Source organism: Oncorhynchus mykiss, chromosome 8 (assembly GCF_013265735.2).
Source record: "Oncorhynchus mykiss isolate Arlee chromosome 8, USDA_OmykA_1.1, whole genome shotgun sequence".
NCBI lineage: Eukaryota > Metazoa > Chordata > Actinopteri > Salmoniformes > Salmonidae > Oncorhynchus > Oncorhynchus mykiss.
The window spans coordinates 56,404,618-56,426,927 of NC_048572.1; the positions used below are offsets into that span (position 1 = coordinate 56,404,618).

The 22,310-nt window shown below is 42.9% G+C and overlaps 1 protein-coding gene across 1 annotated transcript; it reads left to right on the forward strand.

Annotated features, from left to right (window-relative positions):
- Positions 1-166: 166 nt before the first annotated feature.
- Positions 167-19,976, forward strand: LOC110530187 (calponin-3). Its single transcript, XM_036985743.1, has 7 exons — positions 167-521; positions 14,873-14,994; positions 15,492-15,558; positions 15,698-15,835; positions 17,625-17,741; positions 18,016-18,162; positions 18,413-19,976. Exons 1-7 carry the CDS (start codon positions 465-467, stop codon positions 18,800-18,802), a joined length of 1,038 nt encoding a protein of 345 aa, XP_036841638.1. The 5' UTR covers positions 167-464; the 3' UTR covers positions 18,803-19,976.
- The last annotated feature ends 2,334 nt before the right edge of the window (positions 19,977-22,310 follow it).

Below are 22,310 nucleotides of genomic sequence, written 5' to 3' on the forward strand. Positions count from 1 at the left end.
TATATTCTATTGATATTTTATGGGAAAAAAGGATTGAATGGTAGCCTAATAATAATAATAATAGTCATATAGCCTAATCAGGGGATACTTGACCAACCAAATTGTGAATCTGTTATTGTGAACAACGTGTGTTTAACATCCTTGTTTCTTTATCTTCCTTGCGATCCATGAGCGAGTGCAGGGGAAATCAAGGCTTCTGATTGGCTTACCGCAGGTCTCTCTTTTTTTTCGGTCGAAAGACAAGCTATCTACTGCGAACCAGAACTTTCTGTGCAAGGTCAATTCCGTTCTCTTTCCATCTGCTCGCCGAAGAATCGGGACATTAAAGAGGTTTACGGATTTATTTTCATAATTGTAACTCTTGTACGGAACTTGCTACTTTGTGACAGAGGAAACGTGGAAGAAGGCGCAACTTTTTTTGTTGCAAATTATTGACACTGTTTTACATTTGCAAAACAAAGAAAATGACTCAATTCAACAAGGGTCCAGTGTACGGTTTGACTGCAGAATTGAGAAGCAAGGTAAGCATGCGTGAATATTAGGATTATACCATTTTACCTATCAAAGTGATTAAATGAGAGGTGTTTGGGAGAAAAGTTATTATTTACATGAAATGGATCCCCGTGAAACTGCTTCGCATCAAGTCGGTGCATTCATTTCCTCTCTATACGACCTGGAACTTTTTTTCTAATTGTGGAAAGTGTGTGTTGGCAAATGGCCACGTAAATCAGTATGAATTATGCTCAATTTCTTAATCAATGTGCCCTTTGTCTTGTTGCACAATTTGGCCCAAAAGGGATAGTCTATCAGGTTACAGGGTGCAGAACCCCCACCCACCCCCACACAAATTTCCTGTGATTTAATGTCTTTAACATAAATGTGTTATTTTCTCAGCAAGAACACTGCGTTGGGAAAAAAAAATAGGCTGTATGTCAAGTATTGCCATTCTTGACCCACTTTTCCCAGACCTTTCACAAGTGCAACTTATTTTGGGCTACAGTGATGCTGGATGAAAACAATTCTACATTGTGTGTGTGTACAATATTCCCTTGTGATCTTTTTTTGCTACAGGAAAGGATGAAAGCGTCATGAATGATTGGCAAGGCCAACAACTCATTGTTGCTCCAACATAGAGGGTGGAGCCCTATACAGGTTGTGTAAGGGTCCCTATACTGCTGAGTGAAGTCTGTATTACTAGACTACATCCGCCTCAACAATGCTTTCTCCTTGTCTGACCTCACTGTAGTTTTTTTTAAATTTTATACACAGTGTAAAACTGCAGTGTCGCCTTCATTGTCAGACTCACGTGGAATCAATTTGCTACTATTGTTTTAAAGGGTCCCCTAGATGTCTTTCTATCAACCGTTCAGAAATATAGCATGCAAATTAAATATGAATCTTTTTAGCTGTTGAATAGATGAATGATGGGCTGGGCCCCTTGCCAAATTCTCTGTGTTTTTTTTTTGTTGGCTTCTGCTTAATTGAGCACATTGCTCCTGGGGGGAATCCCAAATGGCCCAGAGGTCTATGATCCACACGTACTGTATGTCCCACACAATAAATAAAGAGGTGGATCACCCCCCCCCCCCCCCCCCCCCCTTCACTAGGGCCAGGAGTTTTTCCTGATCACCTAAGTTGACCTGGTTATAGCTACGGTATATCTAGGGCCCAGAGTTTTCCAGGTCAAGCCACATAGTCTGAAAAAACTGCTATCAACATATTTACTAGTCTTTTTATACCGATATCCACAGCTCCTCTCCAGTGGGTTTTTGTCCTTTCACTCCCTTTCTAAATGGAGTCCGAAGTGGGTCATTCCATCCATGCGAAGCAATGGTTCCATCCCGATCCCCGCCTCCTTCCAGTGTGAGCTGAGACATTTTCCATGTGGTCTGCCAGATGATACGCTTTATTAGAAGTCTGACAGAGAAATGCCAGCCCTTCAGTGGTCTGCTGCGACGGCTTGTGGAAAAGAAAAGCGAGATTGTGTTCCATAGGAAGTGCCATGAATGTCTCTGAACTGTCAAGCGGAGTACAACCCCCCCCCCCCCCCCCCCCCCTATACCATGCCATTTTAATATTCCTTTCTAGTGAAGATCTGCATAAGGCACTTTTAGGCAAATCCTTTGGGCCTCTTTGGACTAGTTTCCCAGACCCAGATTAAGCTTACTCCTGGACTTAAGCATGCTCAATGGGTATTCTCCATTGAAAGTGCTTTTTAGTCCAGGAATATGCTAAATCTGAGTCCAGGAAGCTACTGTAATAGTAGAGTTAAAGCCCTAGTAGAGCCCTCCACATGGGTTCTTGGTCATAGTTTTCGTGGTAACTCCTGGCAGGCTGGCACTCGGATGTGTTCCAGGAAGTAAACAGCTGATCACAATGGGAGGCTCCCATCATGTCAAGACCACAGTGGGAGCTTTGGTGTGTGTAACCAGGTTGTCAACATCACCTTACACAGCCTTTGATACTTTAATTGTTAAAAACCACCACACAACATCTTCACAAGTATGGCTGTATGCCAGACAGCAACAATGTAGGACATTGTGCTGGTGTAGCAGGCTTGGGTGATTGTGGCTGATTCCTTTTCAGCTCAGTGGATTCAGGAAATGTAATTATTGACTTTCTTGAAATGGTATTGATCCCGTCCTATGTTTATTTTACTTACAGAGATGGGAAATGCTTGTACGTGCTATTTATTAATACTTACAATGCACTGGGGAGTACAATGGACCGCTACACCACAAAGGAAGTTGCTTTGTCCAATAATTGCAAAAGTAATTAAAGTGAATTAGCCTACTTTGTAAAATACCCTTTCCCTGGTCTTCAGTCATACCTCAAGTTCTGGCTTCCTGCGTTGTGTTATCTGACACCATCCAAAACGTTATGAATCTGATACAGGGCTGAAACTGTTGTGGTTATCGCTTTTTCTATAGTAGTACAGATACTTGGAGGACTTTGTAAGCTGTGACATCTGTAAGACCGCTGTAAGGCGTGCCTATTTTTTTGCCATAACCCTTAACAGTAAGGACTGTAATAAAGTGGTGCTGGGATGGTCTGACCATCTGTGCTAGCTCGAGGACAGGACACTTAAACCTCCAGTCCGCTAGGAAGTGCTAGCAAGAGAAAATACCAATTTTTTTAAACTATGAAAACCAGGCTGAAAGTGTTGGCACATGGACATCTCATCTAATGTTACATATACCCCTGTAACCTTCAACCCTACAGTAGAGACACAGTAGAAGTGGGCTATACCGGTATAAACATGTTCGTGTCATGAATACCCCAACGTGAAACCAAACACGTTCTTTCTCATCAACTTTCAACGCGTACTGGTTAATCCCACTAAGAGGACACCACTTGCATCATTTGCAATAAGGATGAGTTCAAGCCCCCTTTCCCTTAACTTTTCCCATGACTCTGGCTGACCTCTTCAGTAACGTTTACACACTGCCCTTGTATTGTACCTGCAGCTTACGTGTCCACAGCTACTTTTCGCTCCTGTGCACAAGAGATAAGGCTGTGGTGAACATCATGTGCACAGTGCTCCTCATCCATAGGACTTAAAATAGCTCCCCTGACTACAGTATTTAGGGTTAACCCGTGTCCAGCCGCACAGAACAAAGACATGTTTGTGGTGTTGGCTTGGCAGTTAGTTGTTTGAAAGAGGGCTGAATAGATTACGCTCAAGTGTATCAGTCCAGAAATATTTGCATTTAACTCTCAGGAATACTCCCCACTTGTTCTGTTTTACATAATATAATGTAAATGCAAAATATGTTCATATAGTTCAGCAAACTGGGGCCAGTGTGTGTGTGTGTGTGTGTGTGTAATTTAATTAGTTCTACCACCACAACACATGGCTGTTGGGAGGGAATGTCATGATTTTGTTGACACTCCTCTAAAGTGCTAACTTGGCCATCCTCCATCCGTTGAGGATGTCCCAGAGTGGCCTTTTAAACCCCACGCTGACATCTCAAGGAGAACAGGAAGGAGTCTTCCTGAGTGCTGTTAAGTAAACACTCACTATAATTACCCTTCAAACCCAGGAAGAACACAGGATGGAGCAGCAGCACTTTCTGTTTTTGACATATCGGGAGTTATTTCCTTTTTGGTTATTTTTATATTATCAGGTCAGGAGGAGGTGTCCTAAGGATAACAGTGACATTTTGAGTCATGGCTCACAAGTGAGGATGGATAGAGCCAGATTTGAATTGGAAATGGGGGAAAATGTCCACACAATGTGGAAAATGTCCGCCTTCCAGCTTTACTTGTCTCTGTTAACACGTTCTTACTGTATGTCAACAAACAGCACTATGACAATGGGCTTAGGGCAACGTAAACAGATGGTGTAATTGTTTCTACCTCACCTCACACTCCTCACAGAAAAAAATCGCTGCATCATTCCACTCCATTGAACATTTCCCAGAGGCACGTAAGGTTAATAATTTATTAACACACCACCAGCTGTCTCTATTGTCAAGGCTCCATTCAATGCCATTTCCTCTACAATAAATGGATAACCAATATTTAAACAGGTTTGGGGTTTTGGAAGAGCATACATTAAGGTTTTGGAGGGCAAAGCCTGTAATTTTCGCACAAACGTAGGCTAACTTTCACAGTACCGTAATGTCGTATCCTGAAGGAGCGGCCCATTTACAATACAACGCTCTCATTCTTTTTTCAGGCCAGATGTTCTCTCCATTCCCCAGACTCATCAGAAAATACTTCCAGTTGTGTGGGCAGCAGTGGTAGTATAAGAAGAGGGGGTTTCTTTCTCTGCATGTCTAAGAAAGAGAAAGATGAATCAAGGTCTTTTTGGCTAGTCCTGTGTTTCTCCCCCTCTTTCGTCTATGAATGCCTAGCTAGTTCTGCTCTATCAAGAACACTGAAGCTATTGTTTGGCCATGAGGAGTGATTTTTCTAGACTCGAACAGGGACTGTTCACGCTCCCTTCTCAGCTCTCCATGGGACGTTTTTAAAGGGACTCGCTGTGTGGGACTTGTGTCTTCTGGGTCTCATAGCAACGGCTAGCCTAACGTAGCTTGTTTGGTGTGACACAAGGTTGCGAGCGAACTTTTTCCTTTATCTACCTCTCACATTGACCTCTGACCCTCCCAGTGTGGGATAGGAGTCAAATGAATGCATTTCTGGGACATCGCATCAACGTTCCCCCTCCATTTAATCCCATTAAAGACTCTTTGCCCTTTTTAAAGACTGCTGGTCTTTGTAGGAAGGGCTGCCATCTTTCCTACACAGAGCCTTTGAGCGATAATGAAAGTTGTTAGCTCTTTTTAATCTTGACAGATTTCTCATTTGACATTATGGCGGGTGATGAACTGTTAGACACGATAAAAGTGGTGTTTTGTGTGAAGGGGGAGAGAGGTTGGTGGGGTTTGAGTCCTCTCTTGCTGAGGGAGGACTACTGATGATTGCTTTCAGCAGAGGTTAGTCTGTGTGTGTAGGATTAAGCCTATCACAGATGGCTCTGAACCTTTGGAAAACCTGTTGTTTGCTTGTTTTCACCATACGCAGAGAGAGCTGCAGGCATTGTGTGGGGATTGATAACCTTGTGTGTAACCCAAGTGCAGACTGGGGGGGTTTAATAAATTACAGATGTGGGATCTCTCTTGAACCTCTACCTCCGCTGTTCCCTGATAAACACAGACAGACACAGAACTTGACGAGGCTCTGTTCTGACATTGTGGTATCTTCAGTCTGACAAGCAGCAGTGCTAGAATAAACAGACTGATTCAAATCCAATTTTAATTTGTCACAGGCACCAAATACAACCGGTGTAGACCTTACTGTGAAATGCTTACTTAACCAACAGTGCAGTTTATTTTTATTTTTTTTAGTCTGAAAAATTAGCAAAATAAACGAAAGGAGAAAAAATAACATAATAAAATAACAAAAACAAGGCTATATACAAGGGTACCGAGTCAATGTGCTGGGGTACAGGTTAGTCGAGGTAATATGTACACAACCGTTCAAAAGTTTGTCACTTAGAAATATCCTTGTTTTTGAAAGAAAAGCACAGAAAATGGTCCATTTAAAATAACATCAAATTGATCAGAAATACAGTGTAGACATTGATAATGTTGTAAATGACTATTCTATTATTTTTTTTAATGGAATATCCACATCGGCGTACACAAGGCCCATTATCAGCAACCATTACTCCTGTGTTCCAATGGCACGTTGTTAGCTAATCCAAGTTTATCATTTTAAAAGGCTAATTTATCATTAGAAAACCCTTTTGCAATTATGTTAGCACAGCTGAAAACTGTTGTGCTAATTAAAGAAGCAATAAAACTGGCCTTTAGACTAGTTGAGTATCTGGACCATCAACATTTATGGGTTCGATTACCAGCTCAAAATGGCCAGAAACAAAGACCTTTCTTCTGAAACTCGTCCGTCTATTCTTGTTCTGAGAAATGTAGGCTATTCCATGTGAGAAATTGCCAAGAAACTGAAGATCTCGTACAACGCTGTGTACTACTCTCTTCACAGAACAGCGCTGTCTCTAACCAGATTAGAAAGAGGAGTGGGAGGCCCCGGTGCACAACTGAGTGAGGGGACAAGTAAATTAGTGTCTAGTTTGAGAAACAGACACCTCACAAGTCCTCAACTGGCAGCTTCATTAAATAGTACCTGCAAAACACCCGTCTCAACAGTGAAGAGGCTACTCCGGGATGCTGGCCTAGGCAGAGTTCCTCTGTCCAGTATCTGTTTTCTTTGTTGCCCATCTTAAAAATAAAAGATTATTGGCCAGTCTGCGATATGGCTTTTTCTTTGCAACTCTGCCAGAAGGCCAGCATCCCAGAGTCGCCTCTTCACTGTTGAAGATATTGCGTGGCCCATAGCTCACAATCTCTGTTCATGAAATCTTCAGTGAATAAGGGTTTGTGAGTCAGATTTTCTCCTTGATATCCAGATACAATGACTATACCATACAGTCTGAAACTCTGGTTTCCCCATATGAGACAGTCAGATCTGTCCTTGCGTGCCAGACTGATCTTTTAGAGCAGTGTTTTCCACAAGTACATAGACTAGCCAGCCAAATAGAAAAAGTAGCCAGCCAGGCGCCGCCAGGGTTCAACATTTTTGTCCGAAAGAGCTCTATTTTGGTGGCCTCTGTTACATCCTAATACCTTGATTCCATCTGCAATTATTGAATACTTTATAGAGTTTACCTCAGATTGGAAAAATGGTTGTGGTATTGTGTAAAAAATACATTTTAATTACTTCTAAGAAAATATGAATTCAGTTTGTTGTTTTGGATATTGTCTAGGCGCAGCGTTGTCAGGCACTGCATCTCAGTGCTAGAGGTGTCACTACAGACCCTGGTTCGATTCCAGGCTGTCTTATAACCGGCCGTGATTGGGAGTACCATAGGGCGGCGCACAATTTGGCCCAGCGTCGTCCGGGTTAGGGTTTGGCCGGGGTTGGTCGTCATTATAAGTAATAATTTGTTCTTAACTGACTTGCCTAGTTAAATAAGGGTTAATAGATATATCCAAATGAGTGAATGATCAGGACTGTTTTCTAAGTAAGATAACATTGTACCTTTTTTTTTAAACATTTAACCGGTCTTCTCTTTAAATGAGTCTTATTTACTGCAAAATATGAATTGCCACAACTATGTTTGTTCTTCAAATTATGTATTACTTTTCCCTTTTTTCCCCCTTAGTTTTTCATAGAACATCCAATTTTGTTGTTTTTCTAAGTCCACAACAATGCTTAAACCACATCAGTGGACAACTTTTGAGGTCTGGGAAAATCGGAGAAATGTAAAAGTTTGTGTAGTTACCCTTTTTAATTCAATTGCACACCTAGCAAGAGGCTGCTTAGCAGTGTTTTTGTAGCGCACGTGATGGTGGAGTTTGCGAAACAAATACCCACTTGATGAAAATAATCATGATATCATTCTGCCAGGTAAGCGTAGGTAACTTTGTAGTTAACATTTAAATGAGATGGTTTCTGGGCAAGCCTTTCCATCTACCAGAGGAGTGTTTTCATTCCCATCAAAGAAAGTTGCAGGAAATATAAATCACTGATGCATTCTGTCCATGTCTTTATGATAAACTTGGGCAAATATAATATATATATATTTTTTTGATTCTCTACTAAGGTCAATATATATTTTTTATATTGTTATTCTGTTTTAATGCAGAATGAGGCTCTCCACTACCAATTATTCCTGCAGTGATGATTCACCATCTTCATCGGGTCTTTTAATAATTTATCTGCAGATAATCGCCAAAAAGACTAGGCCTACCAGTAGCCTATGGAAATTAGGGAGCCAAATGAATGGCTCTCACCGATGCGATTTGGTAGGCTGATGAGACGAGAGTCATTCACTTTAGCGTCACTAGCTGGCAGGTCCCGACTTCCTTGGAAATAAAAACCTATGCGATACCATGGACAACCACTTTGCATGATTTATGAATGGCAAAGGGATATAGGAGAACGACTTTATTCAGTCAGTTCAACATCTTTTCATAAACTAGTTAACACTTGCTGTTCAGTTGTCAATCAACACACAGTAAGTAGCCTAGGCCCACCATGCACCATGTGGCTGGCTATATGAGACACGCGAAATAAAATAATAAATGAAATGTGTCAAACTACTGCAACCAGAGATCTGTATATATTGACGAGATGCCAATTTCTCCACCCTAACAATGGGAGTCCTCTCAAAGGCGCGAAGGCAGGTGACAATCTTGGGTCCAAAATGACCCCATAGAAACGCATTGGGTTTAATTTGGCGGGAGTGAAACCTCTCGCTTCGCATCTTATACTCTGCAGCATTTCCCTCTCATTGCTCACTTTGTGACGACTGACAGGCGCCTAGCCTATCAGTAGATCGCTAGAAGATGCACATTGTTCATTCTAGTGAGAGAGGGCTCGACGGAGTAGCAATCAAAAAAAATGAAAAGTAGCCTAGTTAATATGAAGTGGAAAATGTACCTGGCTGAAATTGAACCTGTAACCACTCTCTAATGGAAAAGGATGCACTTACAGCCCTCAAACTCAAGTCTGGAACATTGTTTTCATTGTTCCCCTCTAATCAGGGACCGATGGGTGCAATTAATTATCGAGTAGAACAGAAAACCAACAGGCTCTGGACCTCGTAGGATAAGAGTTACTGTACCATAACCTGCGGGAGTTGTTCCTGTATCCCGGAGAGTAAAAACAATACCTCGTTAGGGCGATTACAATTTTGGTATCTCTGATTTGTTCTGGCAATTCTCTCACAGAAAGTTAATAGGGAGGAAGGATGTTGGTATGCTTTTTACATTTGTAAAACACCCCAAAAAATTATAACTTGAAAGTGGCCATTTTAGGCCCTTTTTATTTATGTATATATTTTTTTTAACCAATACAGGTTAGACCCAATGATACATGATACAGACAACACCTTGGTGTCATTATACTCACATTATACTCAGTGTTCTCTTCAATATGAAGTATATCTACTGAGTGTACAAAACATTAGGAACACCTTCCTAATATTGTGTTGCACCCCCCCCTTTGCCCTCAGAAGAGCCTCAATTCGTTGGGACATGGACTCAACAAGGTGTCGAAAGCTTTCCACAAGGATGCTGGCCCCTGTTGACTCCAATGCCTCCCACAGTTGAGTCAAGTTGGCTGGATGTCCTTTGGGTGGTGGACCATTCTTGTTACACGGGAAATTGTTGAGTGTGATAAACCCAGCAGCGTTGCAGTTCTTGACACTCAAACCGGTGCGCCTGGCACCTGCTACCATACCCCGTTCAAAGGCACTTAAATCTTTTGTCTTGCCCTTTCACCCGCTGAGTGGCACATATCCACAATCCATGTCTCGAGGCTTAAAAATCTTTCTTTAACCTGTCTCCTCCTCTTCATCTACACTGATTTGAAGTGGATTTAACAAGTGACATCTATAAGGGATCACAGCTTTCACCTGTATACACCTGGTGAGTCTGTCATGGAAAGAACAGGTGTTCCTAATGTTTTCTACACCCAGTATATATTCTGAAAAACAATTTTACACATTAATTTAAACCTTAACTATACATATGAATATCTCAAGTACCCTTTTGGATTTAGTTCATTTTTAGGCATTGTTTAAAACAATCTACTGTACAAATACATCACATGTCCAGAGTGGACTCTCTGCTGCTTTCGAAGTTATGATACATTTTATGAGCACCGCCAACACAGTTAATGGGGAAACTGGATTCAAAGGAACCTCTCTGCTGGTGACCTGCTGAATGTACGACCCTGCAGGAGGGCTGTGATTGGTTAAGGACCTATAATGTCAATTTCTATATACACCACCGTTCAAAAGTTTGGGGTCACTTAGAAATGTCCTTGTTTTTGAAAGAAAAGCAAAAATGTTGTCCAGTTTTAAAATAACATCAAATTGGTCAGAAATACAGTGTAGACATTGCTAATGTTGTAAATGACTATTGTAGCTGTAAACGTTTGATTTTTTTTAAAAGGGAATATCTACATAGGCGTACAGAGGCCCATTATCAGCAACCATCACTCGTGTTCCAATGGCATGTTGCGTTAGCCTTTTAAAATTATGAACTTGGATTAGCTAATTGATCATTAGAAAATCATTTTGCAATTATGTTAGCACAGCTGAAAACTGTTATGCTGATGAAAGAAGCAATAAAACGGTCCTTCTTTAGACTAGTTGAGTATCTGGAGCATCAGCATTTTGTGGGTTCGATTACAGGCTCAAAATGGCCAGAAACAAAGACCGACCTTCTGAAACTCGTCAGTCTATTCTTGTTCTGGGAAATGAAGGCTATTCCATGGGAGAAATTACCAAGAAACTGAAGATCTCGTAAAACACTGTGTACTACTCCCTTCACAGAACAGCGCAAACTGCCTCGGTGCACAATTGAGCAAGAGGACAAGTAAATTAGTGTCAAGTTTAAGAAACAGATGCCTCACAAGTCCTCAACTTGCCGCTTCATTAAATAGTACCCGCAAAACACCAGTCTCAACGTCAACAGTGAAGAGGTGACTCCGGGATGCTGGCCTTCTAGGCAGAGTTGCAAAGAAAAAGCCATATCTCAGACTGGCCAATAAAAAGGAAAGATTAAGATGGGCAAAATAACACACACTGGACAGAGGAAGATTGGAAAAAAGTGTTATGGACAGACAAATCTTAAGTGTTCAGATCACAAAGAAGAACATTCGTGAGAAGCAGAAAAGGTGAAAGATGCTGGAGGAGTGCTCGACTCCACCTCAAATCAAAGTTTGTCACGTGCGCCGAATACAACAGGTTGTATTCAGTGAAATGCTTACTTATAGGCTCTAATCAATAGTGCAACAAAAAGGTATTAGGTGAACAATAGGTAGGTAAAGAAATAAAACAACAGTAAAAAGACAGGCTATATACAGTAGCGAGGCTACATACAGACACCGGTTAGTCAGGCTGATTGAGGTAGTATGTAAATGTAGATATGGTTAAAGAGACTGCATATATGATGAACCGAGAGTAGCCGTAGTGTAAAAGAGGGGTTGGTGGGTGGGACACAATGCAGATAGCCCGGTTAGCCAATGTGCGGGAGCATTGGTTAGTCGGCCCAATTGAGGTAGAATGTACATGAATGTATAGTTAAAGTCACTATGCATATATGATAAACAGAGAGTAGCAGCAGTGTAAACAGAGGGGTGGGGGGGGGGACACAATGCAAATAGTCTGGGTAGCCATTTGATTATCTGTTCAGGAGTCTTATGGCTTGGGGGTAAAAACTGTTGAGAAGCCTTTTTGTTTTAGACTTGGCACTCCGGTACCACTTGCCATGCGGTAGTAGAGCGAACAGTCTGTGGCTGGGGTCTTTGACAATTTTTAGAGGTCCTGGGAGGCAGGCAGCTTAGCCCCAGTGATGTACTGGGCCATACGCACTACCCTCTGTAGTACCTTGCGGTCAGAGGCTGAGCATTTGCCGTACCAGGTAGTGATGCAACCCGTCAGGATGCTCTCGATGTTGCAGCTGTAGAACCTTTTGAGGGTCTCAAGGCCCATGGCAAATCTTTTTAGTTTCCTGAGGGGGAATGGGCTTTGTTGTGCCCTCTTCACGACTGTCTTGCTGTTTGGACCATTCTAGTTTGTTGTTGATGTGGACACCAAGGAACTTGAAGCTCTCAACCTGCTCCACTACAGCCCCGTCAATGAGAATGGGGGTGTGCTCGGTCCTCCTCTTGCAGGCCTGTTGTAAGGCAGGTCCTCACCAGACATCACAACGCTACCTATATGCACAAACCCACTGTCGCTGGACCAGACAGGACTGGCAAAAAGTGCTCTTCACTGACGAGTCAAGGTTTTGTCTCGCCAGCGGTGATTGTCGGATTCACGTTTATCGTCGATGGTTTGAGCATTACACCGAGGCTTTTACTCTGGAGCGGGATCGAGGTGGAGGTCCGTCATGGTCTGGGGCGGTGTGTCACAGCATCATCGGACTGAGCTTGTCATTGCAGGCAATCTCAACGCTGTGCGTTACTGGGAAGACATCCTCCTCCCTCTTGTGGGACACTTCCTGCAGGCTCATCCTGACATGACCCTCCAACATGACAATGCTACCAGCCATACTGCTCGTTCTGTGTGTGATTTCCTGTAAGACAGGAATGTCCGTGTTCTACCATGGCCAGCGAAGAGCCCGGATCTCAATCCTATTGATCAGGTCAAGGGCCTGTTGGATCGGAGGGTGAGGGCTAGGGCCATTCCCCCGAGAAATGTCTGGGAACTTGCAGGTGCCTTGGTGGAAGAGTGGGGTAGCATCTCACAGCAAGAACTGGTAAATCTGGTGCAGTACATGAAGAGAAAAAGCACTGCAGTACTTAATGCCGCAGGTGGCCACACCAGATACTGACTGTTACTTTTGACCCCCCCTTTGTTCAGGGACACATTATTCCATTTCTGTTAGTCACATGTCTGTGGAACTTGTTCAGTTTGTCTCAGTTGTTGAATCTTGTTATGTTCATACAAATATTTACACATGTTAAGTTTGCTGAAAATAAACAAAGTTGACAGTGAGAGGACTTCTTTTATTTGCTGAATTTTTAACCTTGTCAACGTCTTGACTATATTTCCTATTCATTTTGCAAGTAATTTCATGTGTGTTTTCATGGAAAACAAGGACATTTCTAAGTGACCCCAAACTTTTTGAACGGTAGTGTATATAAAACGGATCATTTCTTCAAAAGTAGCAGAGAGCCCACGCTGGAAATGTTATGTTTGAAGAGTATATTGTTTCAAACAAATAGGCTAAATCAAAAAGGTACTTTTTAGAATATAGATAATCTTCATATTTAAGAGCACGCTATAGGTGCACATGTTGTATAGGTTTAAAATGGCCACTTTCATCATGATTTCCTCAAATGGTTTGTGATGCAAATGTTTAACATCCTTCCTCCCAGTGAAGTTTTTGTGAGAATTGCCAGAACAATCTGAGATAAAAAAAATAAAAAAGTTTTGGCCATATTGTCACGCAGTTTCCCCTTAGTCATGTAATTAGCCCTGGAGCCGTCTCCTAGGGGGAGTGCTGATCTAGGATCAGTTTTGTCATTTAGATCACGATTAATAATGTTATGGCCAGGGGGGACCATATGCATTAAACGTCTCAGAGTAGGAGTTCTGATCTACGTTCAGTTTAGCCTTCTCGATAATAATGAATACATGGGGTCTGATTCTAGATCAGCTCTGAGATGGTTGATACATGTACGTGCAGGCCCTGAATGCAGTTGGAAGCCCTGGGCTTCAAACAAGCAGCCAAGGATAGCTATTTAAGATGAATGACCGCAGTATCCCTCTAATCTCTCCGTCTACTACGCCAGATAAAGTTGTCGCTCTGATATTTTAACTTTCTGTGTGTGTGTGTCTCTCTCTTTGTCTGTCTCTCTCCTTCCCCTTCTATCTCTCCTTCAATCAAGCCATTGGGTAAAGAAACAGTGTCCGTCTGGTCTTAAGAACCTGTGGAGCAATCCCCCTGAAGCCAGGGTTCAGGCGCGGGGCAGCAATCCATGTAATTTCCTGTGTCTTACTTCTCCTAGCAGCGGGCTTCGGGGAAAACACACAGCCGAGACGTGGGCGAGGAGAGTGTTTTCCCGAAAAGCTGACCTTGCGGCATTGTCGGCACCACCTTTTTTTTTTTTAGGACAAATGTGATGGCTTCACTTGAAAAGCTTTGGCCTTCTGCTGTGAGGACTGAAGTGCTACCTCAAGTGTCTTCACAAAATATGTGATTTCTCTCTATGTTTTATTGCGTATTGCTTCCTCAGATGTTCTGTATTTACAGTAGATTGGGCTAAAAGCCCTCTGAATTATTGTGCAAGCCTCCCCTTTAACAGACTGTATCTTTCCCAGGGAGTGGAGCGCCTGGGCCCAATGACCATGAGTTCTAACTATTGAGTGGGCGTGCTACTCACTAAGAAATCTGTTGCGGCATTGCACTGAACATAAACACGGTTTGAATCTCATAACAGCAAACTGCCTCTGTCTGGCTATTATAACTTTCCCTCTGTCTCACTCCCTGTGGCCAACACATACATAAATATACAAAGAGGTTACTGAGTTTGCAATGCAAAGTAGTCTGGGTTTAGGCTTGCATTGTGGTTATAATTGTTTCAAATTACAAGATACCTTAAGTGTGTGGCTCGGTTGGTTAGTGTTTTGGATTGTGTTTGCTTGCAGGATCGGATGTTTCTGGTAATTGCTCAACCTTGCCCTTTTCTAAGCTAAGTGGTATTGATGTTTTATAGCCTACCTATCCAAACAAGTCAGATCCCAACCAGTGTTTAGGGGGACAGGGTTTGATTTTGAACAACTGTTGAATGAAGACTGGGTGGAGTTAACAGTGTTTTGTCTCCTCAGATCGCAGGGAAGTATGACCTGCAGAAGGAGGAGGAACTCCGGTTCTGGATCGAGGAGGTGACGGGCATGCCCATTGGAGAGAACTTCCAGAAGGGCCTCAAGGACGGGGTCATCCTCTGCGAGTAAGTTTTCTGTCTATAGAAAAAAGTGTGTTTAGATTTACCCACTCACCAACAGGGTTTGTATGCTGCTGTTTTAGGTATTTTACACATTGGTACAATATGCACAAATACCATTCTTCCAATCAGTAGTCTTCATTTGTATTATCCCCCCCCCCCCCCCAACATGTTTTGGAAGGGTGTTTTTCCCCTGTTCAGGCTACTGAACCATTTAGACTTCACCGGCCTTTAGCTCAGTCAGCTATGAGGATGTAGGGGAATACGTAGTCACATTCCACGATAGATGATCACTCAACTTAATACAGGATGTTATATTGTTGCCATAACAGTGATCAGGTGTTGAAAAGGCCTACAGAGGATTAGCTGTGGTCTTAATCGCTCCATCATTCTTTTCACTACCACTCGGAATTGTGTATTGTTATTTTCCATTGCTCTAGTTGACCAATTTTGTTTATGTTCATATCAAATTGTAAGAGATGGACTGTTTTCTTCCGCTTCAGGCTGATTAACAAACTGCAGCCTGGTTCCATTAAGAAAACCAACCACTCCAAACTCAACTGGCACAAGGTACGTGAGACAAAATACAATTTGATATTTTGATGTATACTGTAAAGCTGCTACAGTATTTCAGAGAAATATGCTTTTAATTATACGAGACTAAATATCTAGAATGAACCGGAGTCAGATTTTTTTTGTTCTGTTCTAGCTGGAAAATCTGGGGAATTTCATCCGAGCCATTCTGAAGTTTGGCCTTTGTCCCAATGACATCTTTGAAGCCAATGACCTGTTTGAGAATGGGAACATGACCCAGGTCCAGAGCACACTGCTGTCCCTGGCTGGCATGGTAGGTTCTCAATTAGACCGGGGTGAGTGTAGAACCCTGAGTTGTTCCTGACGTCGTTATTACCCAGTGCCAAACACACAGAAAGAGTGTGTCATAGGAGTGGATTACGATTAATGAAGATACAGAAAAGAGGAAAACATTGTTTTTATTGGTGTTGAAACCCTGGATCGGAAAAACATTGGGGTTTTTACATTTTTTATTGAAATGCACAAATGGCTACCCGGACTCTTTGCCATGACCCCTTTTTTTACGCTGCTGCTGCTACTCGCTGTTTATTATCTTTGCAAGGTCACTTTACCCCTACCTACATGTACATATTACCTCAACTAACCTACGGTACCGGTACCCCCTATATATACTGTAGCCTCGTTTTTTTGTTACTTTTTAAACTTTTTTTTTTATTGCATATTTTCTTATTTAAAAAAAAAAATCTAAATCAATCCAGTTTTATTAGTCACATGCCTCGAAAACAACAGGTGTACGTAGATCTTTACAGTGAAATGCTTACTAACGAGGCCCTAACCAACAATGCAGGTTAAAATAATTTTGAGCAAGAATAAGAAATAAAAGTAACAAGGTATTAAAGAGCAGCAGTAAAATAGCGAGACTGTACACAGGGGGGTACTGGTACAGAGTCAATGTGCGGGGGCACCGGTTAGTTGAGATAATATGTACATGTAGGTAGAGTTATTAAAGTGACAATGCATAGATGATAACAGAGAGTAGCAGCGGTGTAGTAGAGGGAGGGGAGGGGAGGGGGGGGGGGGGATGCAAATATTCTGGGTAGCCATTTGACTAGATGTTCAAGAGTCTTATGGCTTGGGGGTAGAAGCTGTTTAGAAGCCTCATGGACCTAGATTTGGTGCTCCAGTACCGCTTGCTGTGCAGAACCTTTTGAGGATCTGAGGACCCATGCCAAATCTTTTCAGTCTCCTGAGGAGGAATAGGTTTTGTCGTGCCCTCTTCACGACTGTCTTGGTGTGTTTGGACCATGATAGTTTGTTGGTGATGTGGACACCAAGGAACTTGACGCTCATCATGCTCCACTGCAGCCCCGTCGATGAGAATGGGGGCGTGCTCAGTCCTCTTTTTCCTGTAGTCCACAATCATCTCCTTTGTCTTAATCACGTTAAGGGAGAGGTTGTTGTCCTGGCACCACATGGCCAGGTCTCTGACCTCCTCCCTATAGGCTGTCTTGTCGGTGATCAGGCCTACCACTGTTGCGTCATCAGCAAACTTAATGATGGCGGTGGAGTCGTGCCTAGCCGTGCAGTCATGAATGAACAGGGAGTACAGGAGGGGACTGACCACACACCCCTGAGGGGCCCTTGTGTTGAGGATTAGCATGGCAGATGTGTTGTTACCTACCCTCACCACCTGGGGGCGGCCAGTCCTTAGCTTGTTGACGAGCTTTGAGGGCACTATGGTGTTGAACGCTGAGCTGTAGTCAATGAATAGCATTCTCACATAGGTGTTCCTTTTGTCCAGGTGGGAAAGGGCAGTGTGGAGTGCAATAGAGATTGCATCATCTGTGGATCTGTTAGGGCGATATGTTAGTTACGAATTGGTTGGGCTTGTAAGTAAGCATTTCATGATAAGGTAACATAGTTTGATACATGGTAACATTCCTGTTGTATTGGCGCATGTGACATAAAATGTTATTTGTTTGACATACCCATGCAGCACTATGTAGGCTTACAGTACAGTTGGAAATAGTGAGTAGAAACATGGTCATGTAAAACTGAAAGCATCACTGACTTTTGTTTCTGTGTCTCATAACATGCAACAGGCGAAAACCAAAGGCTCAAACTCCAACTGTGACATCGGTGTGAAGTTTGCAGACAAGAGGACGCGCCATTTCGACGAGGACAAAATTAAGGCTGGACAATGTGTGATTGGACTGCAGGTGAGTCGTGCACACACAATAGCAATGACAACAGAGATAATGCTTTAAATGGATCTCATCTGTTTTGTTTTTCACTAAATAATGATATTATAGCAGTAGACATGTTTGTATTTTCCCACTTTTTAAAAATATGTTATACTAATAATGGATCCCAGTCATACTCGGAAATTAATTTGTCGTCAATAAAAATGGCCAGATATAGTAGAGATTTGATTAGAGGACATTATGACTTATGGATGGAGCCTTGTCTGAAAGCTGTTTCTGTCCTGGGTAGATGGGAACAAATAAATGTGCCAGCCAGTCTGGTATGACAGCGTATGGGACCAGGAGACACTTATATGACCCAAAGTCACAGACAGACAAGCCCTACGACCAGACTACCATCAGCCTGCAGATGGGAACCAACAAGGGCGCCAGCCAGGTAAGAATGTCGTCTTTGATGTGTATGCTGTGTTTCTTATGCTTCAATGGATTCCTATCCACTGTAATCCCTGGAAGCAATTAGCAGTAATCTTGTAACAGGGCGAGACCTCTACCGACTAAAGGTTACTGTGGTCAGGTGTACGCGCACGCGCTCTTTTTCTTTCTCCCTCACGCACACACACTATCGGTCACATACACACACATACTACCAACCGCTCCACCGCCAACCTGACCTCCTCTTCCCCCAGGCTGGCATGTCGGCTCCAGGTACCCGCCGCGACATCTACGACCAGAAGTCGGCGGGACAGCCTGCAGACAGCTCCACCATCTCCCTGCAGATGGGCACCAACAAGGTGGCGTCCCAGAAGGGCATGAGCAGCTATGGCCTGGGCAGGCAGATTTACGACCCCAAGTACTGCGCCTCCCCCACAGAGCCCACCTCGCCCGTCACCCTCGGCAACCACGCCGGTAGCCACGGCAACGGGAGCCTGGGAACAGGCACCAATGGATCGGAGATTAGTGACAGCGACTACCAGGTGGAGTACCAGTATCAGCATGACGACGAGGAAGAGTACAGGGGCGGGTACCAACAGCAGTACAGTGGGCACTATGACGAGGACCAGGGCATCAACTATTAGACTGACCGTGTCGCATGTGTAATTGCTCTATATGGGGTAATAGGGGACCATGTTCCCCTCTGTGGGCCCCATTTTGGCTTTGCAAAAAAGTAGCGCTTGTTTGGACAACTGCATTGCTTTTTTGCGTAGTCAAAATGTCACCCTGTGTAGCAGTAGTTCCAAGTGTAACACGGTGTGTCTGGGAATATGTAACGTTTATAGTGGCCTTCTACCGGAATCTGGAGGGTAGTTGCATGTCCAAGTACCTTGACGGATCATAAGAACCATAGGCCTATATATAGTTTGATACAATTTTTGTGGTACCACTTATGAAGTTGTTTAAACTGATGCAAATGTGTTACTCTGGTATAAAGCCACTGTAATGTAAAGTAAGTGTGAGGGAGCGATTTTGTTAACAGAGCAAGACTTTTACCATCTTTGCTATGTTTTTTTTTTAAACATGTTTTTTTTTCCCTAAAAGTGAAATGTTGGCTTATCAATCTAGCATTCCTTTTAAACTCGTTAGAATGTCAATATTTTCCGGCCAATCGTAATAATGTATAGAATGCGGCAAGTTCTTTCAATGTTTTATGGGTTTTGTAGTTCTCACGGTTCAGAAACTCAACTAGGGAGTTCTGTGAGAAACATTCCATCACTGGCATTCACTACACATCATGTTTACCTGCTCCCTCCTTTCCTCTTTGTTTTCAATATACTATATCTTATGTGTCTTTCATCTCCTTCAAATCTGATCCACAAGTCTTCTGCTCTGTGGTAAGTTTTGCTAAGAGACTTATGTTCTATCCATTCTGAATATACAGCAATCATATTTTAGAGAAGGTTGGCAGGAGAAAAAGATGGATGGTTTTAGTTAAGATGCTCATGGCCGTCATGTCCCAGTTTGACTTGAAAGCACTGCAATGTTTTTGTAGTTCTCTGTTTTTGTACTTTCGCTGCCGATCTTGAGACTCTCTCAGAAGATCATCTCAAATGTTAGTTTCTGTCACATGACCAAACTTCTTAGGTATTTTTTAAATGTTTTTCATATCTCAATGATTCGTTGTGCCATAATGCTCCTGTCTGTATGTAGACCCCATCCACTGTTGTATTTATTGCCATTTGTCCCAATATAGACATTTTCTTCTATTGTTTTGGTTATTTTGTATCAATAAACTTTGTTTCATGAAGTCTTCCATACAGGATGTCTCTAGTTATATCTAAGCTGAGACCACCGAGAACCCACTGCTGGGTGTTCTTATACCTCATAATAACCAATAATCTCCGAAGGTCAAGTAATACGGACACTAGCCTGAGTCCCAAATCTGTTTGTGCTGTTTTGGCAGGACAATGACATAGGAGATGGCATTGCCATACTAACCGATTTTTGGGACTCAGGCTAGTGTCAGAATGACTTGACCTTCGGAGATGATTTTGTATATCTGAGATTGCCAACCTAAAACCCAGGGACATCCTCGACATCAGACGGTGACCTAACTACTAGTGTAATAGACAAGAGCACAGCCAGGAATTATGTGTGTTGTGAAAAGCCACTGTGGCAGAATGACTGGCATAGACCCCAACTGACCGGAGAGCAACAGAACAGACTTCCTAGCAACCAACAGGGATCATTAGAACAGCACACAGTCAAAAATCCAACCTCAACCCCCCCCGCCCCCCATTCTCTCTCTCTCTCTCCTCCCTTCTCTTTAGTCACCTCAACCCCCCCCCCCCCTTTCTCTCCCTCACTTTCTCCCTCCCCATCTACCCCCTTTCTCTCTCTTCCCGTCAACAACCTCTTCAGTGAGTCTATGGCCAGGGGGAATAATCCCCTCTTTGTATGCTTGTGGAATTCACCCTCCATAATACAAGACTCAATTAGGGAAGAGTACATGGGAGAGGGGACAACTGTTACCTTGGCAACGCCTCCTTTCAGAGCGAGCTGAATGTCTAACCTTGTGGCACAACTCAGACTTTTGGCACGTCGGCCTAATAGATAGACGTCATGTGTCATCCCACTGGCACAGTCCAGCGTCTAGCTTTGATTTACGTGTGGTTGAGTTTCCATCTAACATGAAATCAACAAAATGCCATTGGATTTTGGTTAAAAGTTGGGTGAGAGAAATTACGAAATTCCCATAGGTTGATGACTTCTTTTCAAATCCAATTTGTTTTCCACGTTCATTCAACGTCATCACATAAAAAAAATAAGGTTGAAATGACGTGGAAACAATGTTGATTCAACCCGTTTTTGCCCAGTGGGGTGGTTCTTAACCCCCATAAGGAGTCTTTGGCTCCGCCGTTTAACTTATCCCAAACTCTGAACTGAACTCTCAGTTCCCATTGCAAGACTTACAGAATAAGCTGGTCTTATTGACCAATTTACTAACTCAATGATGTAGCTTTCATATGCGTAGAGTAACCTTTGTCACAGACTATTGTATTCTTTAAGAGCAGGGATGGGCAATTCCAGTCCTCAAGGGCCTGATTTGGTGTCACATTTGCCCCAGCTAACACACCCGACTCCAATAATTATCTTATCATGATCTTCAGTTTAGAATGCAATTTGATTCATCGGCTGTGTTTGCTAGGGACGGAGAAAAGGTGTGACACCAATCAGGCCCTCGGGGACTGGAGTTGCCCACCCTTGCTTTAGAGCCTTGTGTATTCACCTTTGTCAGTGGTAGCCTAATCACATGGTTACAAGTGGTTTAAACAGAGCTAAGTGTAAGGGAGACGAGATTTAAAGAAGAGCAATACATTGGATAGTATGGGAATGAGTTTTGGTAATGAGTTTATTTTTTTTGTGCGTGCTAAGATCCTACAGGTGAAGTCTAACAACGATGCTATCGTTAGAATCCCTGTTCTTATAAAACCATCCTCATGAAAGCCACATGAAAGTGTTAAAACACACTTGTAAACATGTTTGGTATGAAAAAAAACAACGCTTCGTAGCGTCAGCAGCCATTCTTCCAGTAAATAACCCGGGCTAGTTTAACAACTGTGCCAGGTTTCCTACTTGAGAGTCCCATAGGGAAGCTTGATTTACAGTAAATCTCCCAGTGCAGAGCTGGGGTAGGACTGGGTGGTCTTCCCACACACAGGACCAACTCCCTATTCCACCAACACACCCACTTCCTGCCTAAATAGATCATTTTGCATATGATCTTCTGACCTGTCTGGGTCAGTAATGGTCTGGGTCCTGTTCAGCATGCACTTAACGTGAGAAAATGTTTTGATACGGAGGCGGTTGAGGGCGGTTGCACCTGAACTTCTCCAGTTTGTGGCTACAAAACGAGTCAGACCCTGGTCTTACACTGTTCACATGATCGGTTGAAGTTCACCAGCATCTGTTTTATGTGGATCCTAGTGACGTGCTTTGGACCATTTCTGTGTAACACGAACACAAACTTGAGACTCAGAAATGGTGTGATTAGAACCAGTACATTTAAAACAGGCTAGTGTAGATTTATGAACTTGGACTGAGTTTTAATACTGAGGAGTATTTTCCTACAGGCCTCTCTCTAGCTGA

Coding starts and splice junctions, on each gene's coding strand:
- LOC110530187 (XM_036985743.1), top strand. CDS start 465: ATGACTCAATTCAACAAGGGTCCAGTGTACGGTTTGACTGCAGAATTG. Junction 522..14,872: donor CTGCAGAATTGAGAAGCAAG/GTAAGCATGCGT, acceptor TTGTCTCCTCAG/ATCGCAGGGAAGTATGACCT. Junction 18,163..18,412: donor CCAACAAGGGCGCCAGCCAG/GTAAGAATGTCG, acceptor CTCTTCCCCCAG/GCTGGCATGTCGGCTCCAGG.